Source organism: Thalassophryne amazonica, chromosome 1 (assembly GCF_902500255.1).
Source record: "Thalassophryne amazonica chromosome 1, fThaAma1.1, whole genome shotgun sequence".
Lineage (NCBI taxonomy): Eukaryota > Metazoa > Chordata > Actinopteri > Batrachoidiformes > Batrachoididae > Thalassophryne > Thalassophryne amazonica.
The window spans coordinates 100953748-100971037 of record NC_047103.1 but is presented as its reverse complement, the minus strand read 5'-3'; the positions used below and the strand labels follow the sequence as shown (position 1 = coordinate 100971037).

General features: G+C 41.5%; 1 protein-coding gene across 1 annotated transcript in view; it reads right to left on the bottom strand.

Moving 5' to 3' along the window:
• Positions 1-17290, bottom strand: part of LOC117512783 (E3 ubiquitin-protein ligase HECW1) — a 521859-nt gene that overhangs the window by 500185 nt on the left and 4384 nt on the right. Inside the window, exons 2-3 of the mRNA XM_034173001.1 lie at positions 825-1146; positions 567-674 (exon numbers count right to left, since the gene is read on the bottom strand). Coding sequence (XP_034028892.1) covers positions 567-674; positions 825-1146 — 430 coding nt within the window. The remainder of the gene's footprint in view (positions 1-566; positions 675-824; positions 1147-17290) is intronic.

Here is a 17290-nt window from a genome sequence, read left to right as displayed (position 1 = left end):
GTGCACAGCCAATCAAGTGCTGGAAAACACCACTTTTAAAAAAAATCAGGTGTGACTTCAGTAGGTAGACATGGAAAACATGCAGGACAGGTGCCCTCCAGGAACAGGGTTGTTGACCCCTGGTCTGAAAGGATGCAACAGTTCAGATTAAGACTTTTTATGTTCTTTTGTGTTGGCGTTATGTACTCCTATTATGCCGTAGCAGATTTGTATATTTGCTCTTTGCACATGTGCGGAAAATGTGAAGTTTGTTCTAGAATGAGTTTACCCTTTTTGTGTGCAGACCAAAATCAGGTTTACAGGCAGGTTATTTTTCTCCATAAACTGAAACCAGCTCTCAGTTCTTCCCAATTGTCAAATCAAACTGTTGGTGCTTGGTGGAGGAATGACAGTCTGGTCTGGGTGTGTTCCTTTAGTATCATTACAATAATATGCAAGACAGCAAAAGTCACACAAATGAAGAGTATAACTTCAGTTATAATTACTTTAAGCCAGTGTCATGGTTTGAACTAATTCCAGTGCCACTTTCAAAGTCATTTAGAGATGGAGTCTTGTTTGTTACTTACTGTTGGTGAATTGGGAGCTTGAGTCAATTTTCCAAATGATCTGTCCATTGTGAGATCCACTGATTCCTCTGTTCTTATAGTCCAGAAAGTTCTCAGATAAAGTTTCACCTGAAGAGAGTGGTGCAATTGATAAAACCACAGTGTGACATTTGAATAATGCTCAGTAAATGAAAATGTATGTGATACCCACCTACTATGTAAGTGCTTACATAGATTGTAAGGAATGTGTTAAATGCCATTATGGCACATTTTTCTTACCAAGAAGATACATTCCAATCCAGTCTCCAGCATCAACTTCTTCCTTGATATCCCATGTGATCACCAGGTCTTCAGACTGGCCTATGGTATAGTAGGAGGAGCTGATGGTGAGGGTGGAGCGGGCATCTGGAGAGACTAGATCATTGTCACTGGTGGACCGTGACAGCCCCAGCATGAAGGCTTCCTGGTTCAGCTCTGTGACAGCATAGGTTTCTGGACTGAAGCTGAGACGAAACACATCCTTACAGCGCTGGCGTGTTTGATTGCTGCGGGTCGGGGAGGCCATAGCTGCCAATCCCAGGAACCGATTCTGGTACAAATTCTGCAAGACAACATGTGGCAAAAGAATATGGAAAAGGGTTCTCCTGGTTTAGAAACACACAACTCCTGACTGATCCACCTGGATAAAGTGTGTGAAAAGACACTTTGGTACAAGCTGTATAAAAAATACTGTTGAAAGAAGGAAGGTCAGCAAATATTTAAATAATCACTGTGATATTTTAAGATCATATTATCAAAATTACAATCTTGATTTCCCAAAGAAAAGTGAGACTATGTTGTCACACTATTAAGCTTAAATGTGCATTTTCATTAAATTTCAAAAGCGTCCAATTTAGAAATGAACGGCACATTCCACTGTTAGTTTTTGTCATGGAAAGAGGAGCGGAATTCCACGCGTCGTGGGCAACACCGTGATGAAGCCTCACGGGACATGTTGGGGCATGTCCAGCTCATGCTCAATTTCTCGGATAATCACATGACTGAAAAGCAACCGAGAGCCATCTGAAATCCACCTGAAAGCCGTCCTGTGAGACCAACACGGAGGTGGTTTTGTGCCACGTTATGAACGGCTCCGTGGCGCGTCCCTCCACATTTCTTTCCATGAAAAAAACTCCTGTAACAGTGGAATGTGCCGAAAAAGTGCTGATATCCACGCCTTATGCCTTTTTGTGAAAGTCAGACGACGTCCCGGATCAACAAAGCCTTCACATTGGAAATGATCTGGTTGTTTCAGCAGGGTTTGAGCCTGTCGATCGGCGCTTGGAGCGCGGCGCGCTCTCAGCAGTTGTGGGCGGTCTTTAAACCGTCTGGATCAGTCCTTAATCTGTGTAATCCCCATAAAATCGTCCCTGAAAGCCATAGTAATTTTCCGAACGGTGTCCACCTGGAGGTCTCTCACAGTTTCTGGAAAAAAATTGATGCAGCAAAGCTCCAAATTGTTCAGACATTTATTTGCAATAAAAAACGATGAGAGGGGTGGACCAGTGCTCACACAAAGCCTGCTCACAGGCGAATGACGCAACCGACAGGCATGACAAAACTCACGCATGCGCACAAAGGTTGAAGCTTGGCTGATGCAATCACACGTGATTCAAATCCATATGGTTTTTGAAGAAAAAAAAAAGGTCGGATACTTTTCTAACAGACCTCGTATGCCAAACTGGTAAAGATAGGGAACTAAATCTGGAATTACAACCCAAAATCAGAAAAAAAGTATGGATTGTATGTGTCATGCCCGGCCCTGATCAGGGCTTTGGTTCTGTTGTTCCCTCTTTATTTTGCCCCTCGTCTGCCCCAGCTTTGCTTTATTAGTCATTTATTTTCGTCATTCTATGTTCCATTTTGCTTTGCCACTTTGTTTCTTTGTTACTTTTATACTTCTGCCATAGTCAGTTCCATTCTAGTTCTGCCAGGTTGTGTTTTTATTGTTTATCATTTAGTGGTCATCTGTTTATTTTTGCTGTTCTCATTTCTGTTATTTTCTGTTGTACTTTAATACTGGATTTTGCTTTTGGTTTATTATTTAGTCTTTGCTTGTTGATTTTGTCATCTGGTTCTCTTTATTGTATTCTTCAGTCATTTGTCATTTCCAGTTATTTTTGTCTTAGTGTTTACGTTCTTATTTTTCCATGTTCAGCTCTCATGCTCATGTCTGATTTTAATTCCTGTTCATAGAAATATTATATTCTGTTTTAGCTCTGTTCATTGTTCCCTGTTATTCCTCACGCCCAGCTAATTATGTTCACTCCACGCCCTGCACCTGCCATCACTTTGATTCAGTCAGTTTAGTGTTTCCATTCACTCACACTCTCCGCACCTGTTCACATATCTTAGTATCAGACATCACTCCACTTTGTGCAGTCCCTTCCCCACTATCTTGTCCATGTATATGATTTGCCCACTAGCCACGCCGCTTTCTAGATTGTTCCTTCACATGCACCAAATTGACACCTGCTTCACATTACCCTAATTTTCGTTTGCTCATTTAAACCATCACAATCTCACAGCTCACCGCCACTTTGTTGTCGCTTCTTGCACACATTCCAGCTTTTTGTTCTCAGTCCTGTTTTTGTTAAGCCATGCACGGATTATTGCTCTGTTCTCCTCGACCACGCCTTTTGCCTCGTCTTTGATTACTGTGTTTGCTAGTGTCTTGACCCCTGCTTGATCATGACTGCATTTTGTCCGATCCCAATTGTACCTCTGCTCCACTGCTTGACCACCTGTGCACTGAACCTAACCCTGGAATAAATACCATGCTTTTTCCTGCTCCTACCCCAAGTCTGGGAGTCTGCTTTGCGGGTCCAGTCTCTACGGTTGCCAGACAGCCGTCCGACCTGACAGTATGGAAAATGCAAATAAGGAAAACCTGCAGTGATTCTTGCACTTACTTTTGTTTGCTATTTCTTTCTCATATTTCCAAGCCCAGACAAATGCGGAGTCATGTTACATCAGGAAGGATGTCTGGCATAAATTTTGCCAAATCAAGGATGCAGATTACAAATCAAATTTCCATACCAGATCCAGACCAGTTGAGGCCTGGGTTACTACCGGTGCTGTTGTCAAACAGGGTGCATGCACAAATTAGGCTATTACTGGGTGAGGAAGAAGTAGTTTATCCAGAAGGAATAGAAGGAGGAGGAAATTTAGTGTGTGAAAGTGAGAGTTGGGACTTAAAATGTTAGCAGTATGACTCGGAGCAAGGTAGATATACACTAATTAGAAGGGACGTAAGGTCAGAAGCATTGGAGATGTATTCAAATTGTATTGTATCATGGTATGGATGAGAGGAGAAACAGTAATGGGTCATTTTAATGGAACAGTACTGTATTTTCTGGAGTATAAGTCACACCTGTTAAAAATGCCTCTTGAAGAAAAAAAATCACATATTACTTGCATTGGAATATAAATTGCACCTTTTATCCGTATGGTTCTATGGCATTTGGAATCGTTATGATCAGACAAATAATAATACAATAACATGCTTTTGGAGGGCGGTATGCATTTTCAGAGGCCAGGCGTTCATGCCCAGTTGCCCAAAATGACAGATATTCACCCGAGTTAGACGAGGGCAAATATCTGTCATTGCGGGCAATGGCATGGACGGAGGGACTCAGAAAATGCATACCGCACGACAAACGCATGTTATTTGCATTATTATCACTTTTTACTGAGATACACAATACGTAACGCGTACATAAAAAGTTGGCTCACTTTAACTTTTGTCGTGTTTTCATCAGAATCGGAGTTGCCACCACCCCGCATGATTTTCTCTGAGACAGCTCATTACAGACAGTAACTAGGGAATTTGACATTCCCTCAGAAAACAGGGCTCGAAATAGTATGTGCATGTGCTAGTTTGTGCACGTATTATTCGAGCGGTGCATGTAATTTCATAATGCACTTGCAATGGTGCAAGTAACTTTATCCAAATTTTATCAACTTTAAGCACCAGTAAAATAAACCAATAAAGGAATAAATAAGGAAAAAAATAATTTCCAGTGTGTTGTCTTCATCTTCCCTGACTCTCACACACGGAGCGAGTTGCTGTGCTCTATTTATTGTGTTCTCACACGCACATGTAAACAAAGAAAAGAAAAAAAAAACTGGCTGGCTGCGGTTGCTCTCTCTCTGCCCTGAAACTCTGTCATCATTGTGTTATAAACCAGTCACCATTTGTTTTATTATACATCTGTGTAGTTAATAAAATTATCTTCATGGACGATTAGTTCTGCTGTTCCTTTACGGAACCCAGGAGAGGTCACTTAAAGTGCTATTTTTTTCTGGCCATAATTTGTATGTACGTTTTCCTTTAATTGAGCCCATGAATTAATTAATGTCCTTGTGCACCCAAACCATGATGATACACTCTGACCAGATCCATTTCTAAAGGGGAAATGTATTACACTGTCTCCTGGTTTGTTGGCTAATAGCCAAACTTTATGTGTCAAGACAATCTTGAGTGCACGTTTTACAAATTGTGGCCACGTTTAAGTAGATCGTGCCCTTGTTTTACTCAAACGATGCTTAAAACGTGCGCACAATATCATAAAACGTGCGCACAATATAATAAAACAAGCACCCAATATAATAAAATGAGCACACAATATGATAAAACGTGCGCACAATATAATAAAACGTGCGCACATTCTCTCCACATGCAAAACATTTTGAGATGACACTTCCAGGACTCCGTAGTTCCTTGCTCTCTCTCCCCTGAAACTCTGTCATAATTGTGTTATAAATCAGTCACCATTTGTTTTATTATACATCTGTGTAGTTAATAAATAAAATAATCTTCATGGACGATTCGTTCGCGCACGCACGTGGAAATAAAAAACTGAGGGGAGAGCAGCAGCAGCAGCGGCAAACTCTCTCCAGAGAACAGTCTGATACATCAGAGGAGGAGTTTTAAGGTTGATATAAGACTGACTCTTTTGGTTGTGCTTTTTTTGGTGCAAGTAATTTTTTTGTTACTAGCACCAGTGCAAGTAGGTTAAAAATGTATTTTGACCCCTGGAAAAGGTCACTTTGCTAATTTACACTCCAATATGCCACGCTACAGACACTAGAAACATTTAGAAAAATATATTTCCTAAATTCTGGTACACAGGGAATAGCAATACAGGTATCAAGAATTGAGAACATTCACTTTCAAAATTGACTTTTTTACTCTATATTTCAATGATGAGATGGCAAGCATGGCCAAGTCATTTTAAAAATTGTCTAAAGTTGTTCAGAAAGTTTTATGGAGTGAAAAAATGTTATGGGTCCAAGTTTTTATGATTGTTCGTCACTTCTGGAAATTTTCATGGAAATCAGATGGTCATCCAGCCAACTTCTCTCAGGGTTCTCCCCAGAAATGTTTAGTCTAGTGGTGCTGTTGACTGGTTTTAGATGCACTGAAAGCAAGAATAATAGACACAAAATGACACTTATGTTATAATATCAAAGTTCTTTTTTGGATGTTTCTGTCTAAGTTAATAAAATAAATAACATTGAAAAGTTTAAAAACACATTAATATTTGATGGACATAACATTTGCTCTCCTCTTCAAAAATGACACACTGTACCTTTAATCCAGTAAGACAGAGTTTTTCTGTCATGTTGACAGTTAATTTCTGAGTGGGATTGCATACTTTATAAAAACAATATAACCCCTAATTGGCTTGTTTAAACAAGAGCTGGAATCTGGACTGATTTGATTGTCAAATCAGAATAAAATTTATTGCCAAGTAAGTTTGCACATACAAGTAATTTGATCTGGTGTCACTGGTGCAGAAACAATAATAATAATAATAATAATAAAAAAAATACTTCTGCAAGAAGTACAGGAGTAAATCTGCTCTTTTTAATGATGAAATCCTGGATGAAAAACTTTCTGAATCAATTTTTCACACGTTACTGTTTCACTGAGCTGTGTGGTGAAGATGATCGTTGATTAAAATTGCTTCGCTGCTTTTTTTTTTAACAGCGTGTAGCGTCTGCTGTTCACTTTTTCCTCCCCTCTCGCTCTCTCTCCTCTCTCTCCCCTTCTTTTTCTCTTTCTCTCCTCTCCTCTCTCGCTGGCTCCTCCTCTCTCTGTGAGGGAATGAGAGACTCGTCACTCTCACACCGTCTTTGCGGCTTATTTGAGCAAACTTTTGAAACATGAAGGCTTTTATCTGTAAAATAAAGCCATTCAGAGACATAAAGTTGATGTCTCTGAATGTGAAGAGCAAGTGCAACTTTCTGAAAAGTGCTTATTTTACTCACCTAGCTAGCTATCGCAAAACACAGTATATTGCTCTACAAATTAGTGCGCGCTGTGCGTGGTCAAATGTAAGATTGATTCGGTGTTGTCTTTTTTTTTTTTTTCAGCTAAATCCTCATGTCAGCTACTAAATGGTGCTGGCCCTTCAGTCTGTGTAGCTTCCATGAACAAATCACTCTCCTACATCAAATACCATGTACACAGATCTGACCTTAAATGCTTAGTTAAGCTCCTTAACTAAGCATTTAAGAATTAAGACAGTAAACTTTACCACAAAGTTTAATGCACAGCATGATAATACATGAATAATTTAAATTCCTGCTAAAAAAGGCATAAATCATAAAACTCATTTTGTATTTTTATTTGTTGGCAGTAAGTGGCAAACCAAGCCTGCAGTGCAGTGATGGATATCAGAGCATTTTTTCAAAAGCAAAAAAAGCTTCAGGTGAGGTTTGTGCACTCTATAGACCTTATGTGATAGTAGATATGGACAATGAGAATAGCAAAGGATGGAAAGTGAAGCTAAGGGTAAATTGAATATGTGTATCAGACTGTGGAGGTGTCTTACTTGTGTTACTGGTGTTTTGGTATGAATTCTGACTTTTACATGGTGTGTCCATAAAGTAACGGTCCTTTTTATTTTTTTTAAAAGCTATATGGATTTCATTCATATGTTTTTACGTCAGACATGCTTGAACCCTCATGCGCATGCGTGATTTTTTTCCACGCCTGTCGGTGACGTCATTCGCCTGTGAGCACGCCTTGTGGAAGGAGTGGTCCCGCCCCCTCGTCGGATTTTCATTGTCTGTAAATGGCGGAATGAAAAGGACTTTTTTCCATCAGAATTTTTTCAGAAGCTGTTAGAGACAGGCACCTGGAAACTATTTGAAAAAATTTATCTGGCTTTCTGTGAAAATTTTACGGGCTTCACAGAGAATAAGAACTTTAACTACAGCTTTAAGGACCGCTTTAAGGACGGTCGGTGCGCCGCGCTCTGAGCTACGACGTCGCGGCACAAACCACTGGATCATTTCTAAGCTGATGGCTCTGTGGATACGAGACCGTCATGTGCTCTTTCTCTGGTTATCACAAGAGCTGGACATCAGCCATTTTCTGGCAGATTTCACTTTTAACGAGAGATTTTGTCATGGAAAGCCGGGCGGAGGCTTCGCGCATCACGACCGATTCGCTGATGAAGCGAGACAAAGGAACACCTCCGTTTCAGAATGTTAGAGGACAAGTTTGGACATGCCTATCTCGGCTTTCAGTGCTTACCAATCGAGTGAGTATAAGAGAACTTGTGGAGAGCTGGACATGTCCCAACATGGTTAGTCAACTACTCCTGCTGTTATGGTTTACAACCTATGATGCTTGCTTCCCACGTACAGCTCCTTCAGCTACAGCGGGAATGGGAACGTCATCACAGTCCCACTCTCCTATGGTGATCATGAGGCGGCTCTGGCGTACATCTGAATAATCCCGACGAACACTTTTGCTTGCTTGCAATATAATAGTTAAAAGACTAATGTTTCCTCTTACGCTATAGGGGAATATAAGATGTATTCATTGTCAAGCCACCCTGGAACAAGCGCTCTACTTCTGGGAGATAACACCGACTCTGTGGTGCCCGACGTGTTATAGCAGCAACTTCGCTGTTCAAGTGGCACGAGGAATAGTGGGACGGAAGGATACATCTTTTCTGCCTCAGCTACCATCAGATGCATACATAAAAATTGAGATTGAGGCAGACATGATCTGGCATTCTCTCTTGAGTGATCAAATACGATCTGACACTATAGTGTCTCCAGAAGGATATATGTATTGCCCCGTGTTTACCAAAATGTGGATGTATCCTACGGGAGTAAGATTCTCCACAGCTCATCTTGCCACAGCTCATCTTGCCGATCGTCATTACCACCAGTTCCACGCTCAGCTCCACAGTGCACTGCGGAGGTTGGAGTGCAAACAGAGGATATGAACTGGTGTTTGGAGGCCCTCACGCAGGTGTTCCTGGATGAACACCTTCAACAGCCCGAGCCTGAGGATATTCACGCTGAAGCTTCACCTCAAACGAAGGATACATCACCACGGCCATCTACACCAATTACATCGTGTTATACACCCGTCACCCCCACTTCACCATGCGCACCATCGTTCCCTGACGGATTATCATCTCAGGAATATGAGGCAACTCCGTCTCCATTGGGATTACTATCACAATCACCACTACTGGACGAGCAGCCTTCTGACGCCGACAGCAATCTAAAGGTGGGCGGAGAGGAGTACGTGGTGCTGGATTAGTGTCGTTCAACTCCAGCTCCTCCTGTTCTGTCTCCGATGGTGGATGAAAAAGAAGTGGTCACCCTTCACCCTGTCGACGACGACGAGGATGTTTTTATGGAGGTATACAGAGATCGGCAGAGCTTCAAGTCATGGAGGGGGTGTCAGGAAAGTTGACTTTAAGGTTGCTTTCGGCTTGTTTTCATCTTGGAATATAATACGTGCCATGGGATTAATATACATGCTGTTGGATTAAACTGCACAGTGTTTGGTACCTTACAGAAGTAAGTGAGGCCCACAGAATGAACTCAGTGGTGAAGACGATGGAATATATCTAAGAATGATTCTAACATGACAAGTATGATCAAATGAAGGATTAATGTGTTTAAAAGTAATGTCTAAAAATGATTCTAACATGACAAGTATGATTAAATGAAGTATTAATGTGTTAAAATTAAGAGTTGATTAGAAAAAGTATGTTACAAATAAGTGAAATGAATGATTATATGAGTTGTTTTTCATAAAGAGTGCAGAGTCAGAGGAAAAGAGGAAGTGAAGATGTTGCAAGCAAGGCAAGAAAAGCTGATGATAAACAACTGATCAAATGATTAAGATGTTGGTAAAATATGAAATGAATAATAGGGAATGAAAATGTTTGTATATGATCATATGAATTGTTTTATGTAAAAGAGAGTTGTAATGAAATGATTGAATATGATTGATGTGATTCTAAAGAAATGATTTAAAAGAATGAATTCTCAGAAAAGCTGAAGTGTTAACAGAAAAGAGGAACTTGAGCAATAAGTTACTGGTAAGGAGCTGCAGAAGATTTCCAGTAAGGGAAAGAGAAGGGAGGAGGTTTTGAGTCAACAGCGTCCCCATGGTAACCAAGATCATCTGAAGACAACAAGAGTCAAGCACATATATAAACTGTGAAACACCAGAAAACGGGGTTATTCTTCCAGGGAGAGGTGCTGTTGCCACTTCTCCTCTGCTATGAGGAGATCACAAGACTTGACCATCTTGTGAGCAGCAATTGGAATCGTGGAGTGAGAGGATTGGAGCCATAAGAGATCATTTGAGAGAGTTTTCAACTCCCACTCAGGCCGTCCAGTCACGGAGTAGCAGAGCATTGGAGAATAATCACTGGCCTTAAGTCTGAGTGGGGAATGTTCAACGTTTTCTCTCTCAAGGAACATCACAGCATACCAGAATGGATTAGATCAACTTTTGGTTGATTGAAGAAGGAATAAACTCTTATGTGGATTAACTTCCTGAAGGATTACAACATCACACAAGGATCGTGGTCAGCTAATGATTAATAGCTGATGAAGAGGAAATCAAGTTCTTTGAGCTGGGGACTTTAACCTCAAAAACCTCCTTCCCTCACTCCTAGAAAAATTGTTAAGAAGTCAATCCAGTCCCAGTCAAAGTAAGATCAGACAGAATTATTGAATTAAATATTCTAATTATACTTGAATTACTGTTGTGAAATTATCATCATATAACCTATTTTGATTATGTTGTTGGCACTTGCAAAACCTGCAATAAATTTCCAATCATGCAGTTAAAGTGCTTCTTAAGGTGTAAAAGTTAAAGTTTATTGGGTGTACAACATCAAAAAGGCTCTAAAAGGTTAGTCTGGTTTTTTAATGAAAATAACACATCCTGGGGACTCGCTGTACGAGTCACTAAATTCAAAATCTAGCAACATTCCAAGAGCCCTGATCCATAAGAGGAGAGCTGCCGTTAATGGGCGTGGCCGGTTCGCATCCTGGTTCCAGAGAAGGCTATTCGACCGGGGTGCGAGATCAGCGTCAGCGGGGTGGACGTCCGGATGGAGGCAGTGAGCGGCTAGACGAATCTCCTCACCACCAGCTTGAACAGCCTTTGTGCAGCCCTGCCGGGTAATACCCGTGGAGAAACGAAGGTCGGACCCCAGACACGGAGAGCTGGTTTTGTACACAAACACATTCATCGGAGGGTGAGCGTGTGCCGTGTGTCCAAAAAAGCGGTATCTGACAATAGTCTTGTTCTGCTTGCTTGTTACCACCCTGGTGGTTCTTGGTGACTTCCATTGTCTGCATATATACATATTCCTGACCACTATCAATCAATCAATCAATCAATTTTTTTTATATAGCGCCAAATCACAACAAACAGTTGCCCCAAGGCGCTTTATATTGTAAGGCAAGGCCATACAATAATTATGTAAAACCCCAACGGTCAAAACGACCCCCTGTGAGCAAGCACTTGGCTACAGTGGGAAGGAAAAACTCCCTTTTAACAGGAAAAAACCTCCAGCAGAACCAGGCTCAGGGAGGGGCAGTCTTCTGCTGGGACTGGTTGGGGCTGAGGGAGAGAACCAGGAAAAAGACATGCTGTGGAGGGGAGCAGAGATCGATCACTAAAGATTAAATGCAGAGTGGTGCATACAGAGCAAAAAGAGAAAGAAACAGTGCATCATGGGAACCCCCCAGCAGTCTACGTCTATAGCAGCATAACTAAGGGATGGTTCAGGGTCACCCGATCCAGCCCTAACTATAAGCTTTACCAAAAAGGAAAGTTTTAAGCCTAATCTTAAAAGTAGAGAGGGTGTCTGTCTCCCTGATCTGAATTGGGAGCTGGTTCCACAGGGGAGGAGCCTGAAAGCTGAAGGCTGTGCCTCCCATTCTACTCTTACAAACCCTAGGAACTACAAGTAAGCCTGCAGTCTGAGAGCGAAGCGCTCTATTGGGGTGATATGGTACTACGAGGTCCCTAAGATAAGATGGGACCTGATTATTCAAAACCTTATAAGTAAGAAGAAGAATTTTAAATTCTATTCAGAATTAACAGGAAGCCAATGAAGAGAGGCCAATATGGGTGAGATATGCTCTCTCCTTCTAGTCCCCGTCAGTACTCTAGCTGCAGCATTTTGAATTAACTGAAGGCTTTTTAGGGAACTTTTAGGACAACCTGATAATAATGAATTACAATAGTCCAGCCTAGAGGAAATAAATGCATGAATTAGTTTTTCAGCATCACTCTGAGACAAGACCTTTCTGATTTTAGAGATATTGCGTAAATGCAAAAAAGCAGTCCTACATATTTGTTTAATATGCGCTTTGAATGACATATCCTGATCAAAAATGACTCCATGATTTCTCACAGTATTACTAGAGGCCAGGGCAATGCCATCCAGAGTAAGGATCTGGTTAGACACCATGTTTCTAAGATTTGTGGGGCCAAGTACAATAACTTCAGTTTTATCTGAGTTTAAAAGCAGGAAATTAGAGGTCATCCATGTCTTTATGTCTGTAAGACAATCCTGCAGTTTAGCTAATTGGTGTGTGTCCTCTGGCTTCATGGATAGATAAAGCTGGGTATCATCTGCGTAACAATGAAAATTTAAGCAATACCGTCTAATAATACTACCTAAGGGAAGCATGTATAAAGTGAATAAAATTGGTCCTAGCACAGAACCTTGTGGAACTCCATAATTAACCTTAGTCTGTGAAGAAGATTCCCCATGTACATGAACAAATTGTAATCTATTAGACAAATATGATTCAAACCACCGCAGCGCAGTGCCTTTAATACCTATGGCATGCTCTAATCTCTAATAAAATTTTATGGTCAACAGTATCAAAAGCAGCACTGAGGTCTAACAGAACAAGCACAGAGATGAGTCCACTGTCCGAGGCCATAAGAAGATCATTTGTAACCTTCACTAATGCTGTTTCTGTACTATGATGAATTCTAAAACCTGACTGAAACTCTTCAAATAGACCATTCCTCTGCAGATGATCAGTTAGCTGTTTTACAACTACCCTTTCAAGAATTTTTGAGAGAAAAGGTAGGTTGGAGATTGGCCTATAATTAGCTAAGATAGCTGGGTCAAGTGATGGCTTTTTAAGTAATGGTTTAATTACTGCCACCTTAAAAGCCCGTGGTACATAGCCAACTAACAAAGATAGATTGATCATATTTAAGATCGAAGCATTAAATAATGGTAGGGCTTCCTTGAGCAGCCTGGTAGGAATGGGGTCTAATAAACATGTTGATGGTTTGGATGAAGTAACTAATGAAAATAACTCAGACAGAACAATCAGAGAGAATGAGTCTAACCATATACCGGCATCACTGAAAGCAGCCAAAGATAACGATACGTCTTTGGGATGGTTATGAGTAATTTTTTCTCTAATAGTTAAAATTTTGTTAGAAAAGAAAGTCATGAAGTCATTACTAGTTAAAGTTAATGGAATACTCAGCTCAATAGAGCTCTGACTCTTTGTCAGCCTGGCTACAGTGCTGAAAAGAAACCTGGGGTTGTTCTTATTTTCTTCAATTAGTGATGAGTAGAAAGATGTCCTAGCTTTACGGAGGGCTTTTTTATAGAGCAACAGACTCTTTTTCCAGGCTAAGTGAAGATCTAAATTAGTGAGACGCCATTTCCTCTCCAACTTACGGGTTATCTGCTTTAAGCTACGAGTTTGTGCGTTATACCATGGAGTCAGGCACTTCTGATTTAAAGCTCTCTTTTTCAGAGGAGCTACAGCATCCAAAGTTGTCTTCAATGAGGATGTAAAACTATTGACGAGATACTCTATCTCACTTACAGAGTTTAGGTAGCTACTCTGCACTGTGTTGGTATATGGCATTAGAGAACATAAAGAAGGAATCATATCCTTAAACCTAGTTACAGCGCTTTCTGAAAGACTTCTAGTGTAATGAAACTTATTCCCCACTGCTGAGTAGTCCATCAGAGTAAATGTAAATGTTATTAAGAAATGATCAGACAGCAGGGAGTTTTCAGGGAATACTGTTAAGTCTTCTATTTCCATACCATAAGTCAGAACAAGATCTAAGATATGATTAAAGTGGTGGGTGGACTCATTTACTTTTTGAGCAAAGCCAATAGAGTCTAATAATAGATTAAATGCAGTGTTGAGGCTGTCATTCTCAGCATCTGTGTGGATGTTAAAATCGCCCACTATAATTATCTTATCTGAGCTAAGCACTAAGTCAGACAAAAGGTCTGAAAATTCACAGAGAAACTCACAGTAACGACCAGGTGGACGATAGATAATAGCAAATAAAACTGGTTTTTGGGACTTCCAATTTGGATGGACAAGACTAAGAGTCAAGCTTTCAAATGAATTAAAGCTCTGTCTGGGTTTTTGATTAATTAATAAGCTGGAATGGAAGATTGCTGCTAATCCTCCGCCCCGGCCCGTGCTACGAGCGTTCTGACAGTTAGTGTGACTCGGGGGTGTTGACTCATTTAAACTAACATATTCATCCTGCTGTAACCAGGTTTCTGTAAGGCAGAATAAATCAATATGTTGATCAATTATATCATTTACCAACAGGGACTTAGAAGAGAGAGACCTAATGTTTAATAGACCACATTTAACTGTTTTAGTCTGTGGTGCAGTTGAAGGTGCTATATTATTTTTTCTTTTTGAATTTTTATGCTTAAATAGATTTTTGCTGGTTATTGGTGGTCTGGGAGCAGACACCGTCTCTACGGGGATGGGGTAGTGAGGGGATGGCAGAGGGAGAGAAGCTGCAGAGAGGAGTGTAAGACTACAACTCTGCTTCCTGGTCCCAACCCTGGATAGTCACGGTTTGGAGGATTTAAGAAAATTGGCCAGATTTCTAGAAATGAGAGCTGCTCCATCCAAAGTGGGATGGGTGCCGTCTCTCCTAACAAGACCAGGTTTTCCCCAGAAGCTTTGCCAATTATCTATGAAGCCCACCTCATTTTTTGGACACCACTCAGACAGCCAGCAATTCAGGGAGAACATGCGGCTAAACATGTCACTCCCGGTCCGGTTGGGGAGGGGCCCAGAGAAAACTACAGAGTCCGACATAGTTTTTGCAAAGTTACACACCGATTTAATGTTAATTTTAGTGACCTCCGATTGGCGTAACCGGGTGTCATTACTGCCGACGTGAATTACAATCTTACCAAATTTACGCTTAGCCTTAGCCAGCAGTTTCAAATTTCCTTCAATGTCGCCTGCTCTGGCCCCCGGAAGACAACTGACTATGGTTGCTGGTGTCGCTAACTTCACATTTCTCAAAACAGAGTCGCCAATAACCAGAGTTTGATCCTCGGCGGGTGTGTCGCCGAGTGGGGAAAAACGGTTAGAAATGTGAACGGGTTGGCGGTGTACACGGGGCTTCTGTTTAGGGCTGTGCTTCCTCCTCACAGTCACCCAGTCGGTTTGCTTTCCCGGCTGCTCGGGATCTGCCAGGGGGGAACTAACGGCGGCTAAGCTACCTTGGTCCGCACCGACTACAGGGGCGTGGCTAGCTGTAGAATTTTCCACGGTGCGGAACCGAGTCTCCAATTCGCCCAGCCTGGCCTCCAAAGCTACAAATAAGCTACACTTATTACAAGTACCATTACTGCTAAAGGAGGCCGAGGAATAACTAAACATTTCACACCCAGAGCAGAAAAGTGCGGGAGAGACAGGAGAAGCCGCCATGCTAAATCGGCTAAGAGCTAGTAGCTGCGCTAAGCTAGCGGATTCCTAAAAACACGCAAAGTGAATAATGTGTAAATAATTTAGAGGTGATTCAGCAGAAGGAGTGCTTTAGTTAAGGCACGTAAAGATTACACTGGGAAACAAATCGTAATCTAGATAACTAGATCAATCTAACTGCGCAGATTAAACAGCTAACAGATACAGAAAAACACCGCTGTGCTCCGGAACAGGAAGTGATACAATACCGCAGTGAGAGACAACCACCAGTAGAGGCCAGTAGAGATCCTCACAATCAAGTCTGAGGATCATCCGTTGCAGTAGTAAATGTGTCCTTAGTCATGGTGGCCCACCCCTCACGGCCACGTCAGCCAAAAAAATAACAGCGATTTAACCAGTTGCGCTCAATTAGTACAATGGGATCAGAATGCCATGAATAAAAATATTTTCCAATTTTCTCCATGTCCAACTCACCAATAGGAGGTTTGTGCATTGGCTTCTTGTTTCCCTGTGCAAAATATAACTTGCATCAAGTAACGAACATCTTGTTGGCTGTGGTGAAGGCGCCATCTTTGATAACATTAAAATCCCTGCTGTAAGGTGCAGAGCTCACGGTCTGTTGAATGGCTGCCCTTAGCTGAGTCAGTGTAGATGGGGTGAGCGATTTACCCGGCTTTTTACTCTTCACCTCAGCATAATAGTGCTGCAGCGTCTCATTTAGTTCTGGTGGTGTAACAGCATCCAGGTGCCATTCAATATTGTGCCGCACGAGCCAGTCACGGAACTTGCACATTCCAAACTCGGTGGATTTTGTCGTGTTAGCTGGTACCGTGCTGCTCTCCAAATTCGCCAGTGCGTCCTCGTCAAGCTGGCTGCTTTGGCTGCTGTTCTTTGTTGGACTATCCATGAGAAAATCATCCGTATTGGGAGCAACACGCACTTCTCGCCTTTTTGTTTTCCTCTGCGGACAGTTCTTGGGCTGTGCACTATGACGTCATTTGTTTACGCACAGCGGGCAGGTATAGCCAGATAGCGTTGACGTAAATCTACACTACCGGCCTAGCAACGCCTCGGTAAAGTGATAATAATGACCAATATTTTAGCATAAACAAATATTTCCCCTAACATATATAACATGAAATGATGCAGATTGAAATTAAACTTAATTTTCAATGGACCCTTAAGCCTCGGTCCTACCAAATAATGCCATGAATAATGAGCCACATATGTATTTGTCAGTGATTATTCGACTAATGATCCAGGTATAAATCTATCATGTATCTGCTGTGAAGAAGCGTCTATGTGCATCTAAGTACCATGTGCCAGATATCAGCCTCTAATGAGCCACACTGACCTGTCATTTGAGCCCTGTCCAGCCTCGAATGGCCCATGTCACCGCATAAGATCCACATCAAGCCACATATGATCCATGTAGCGCCATGAAATGTGCACATTTAGGCATGGGTTTGGTCCAAACCTCCAGCCCTGCCACACTTGGTCCCTTTAAAGTGTGGGTTTTCAATTCACAGCATCTATTCAAGATGTTGTCACATTTTTTTTAAACGCAGTCCAAAAAAAGATGCTCCTGCACAGTCCAGTGGGTGTACTGCAGTCCAGAGTCATTAAATGCAGCAGTTCTACACGTTCACCCAGCTGACCAAAAAAAAAAACACATG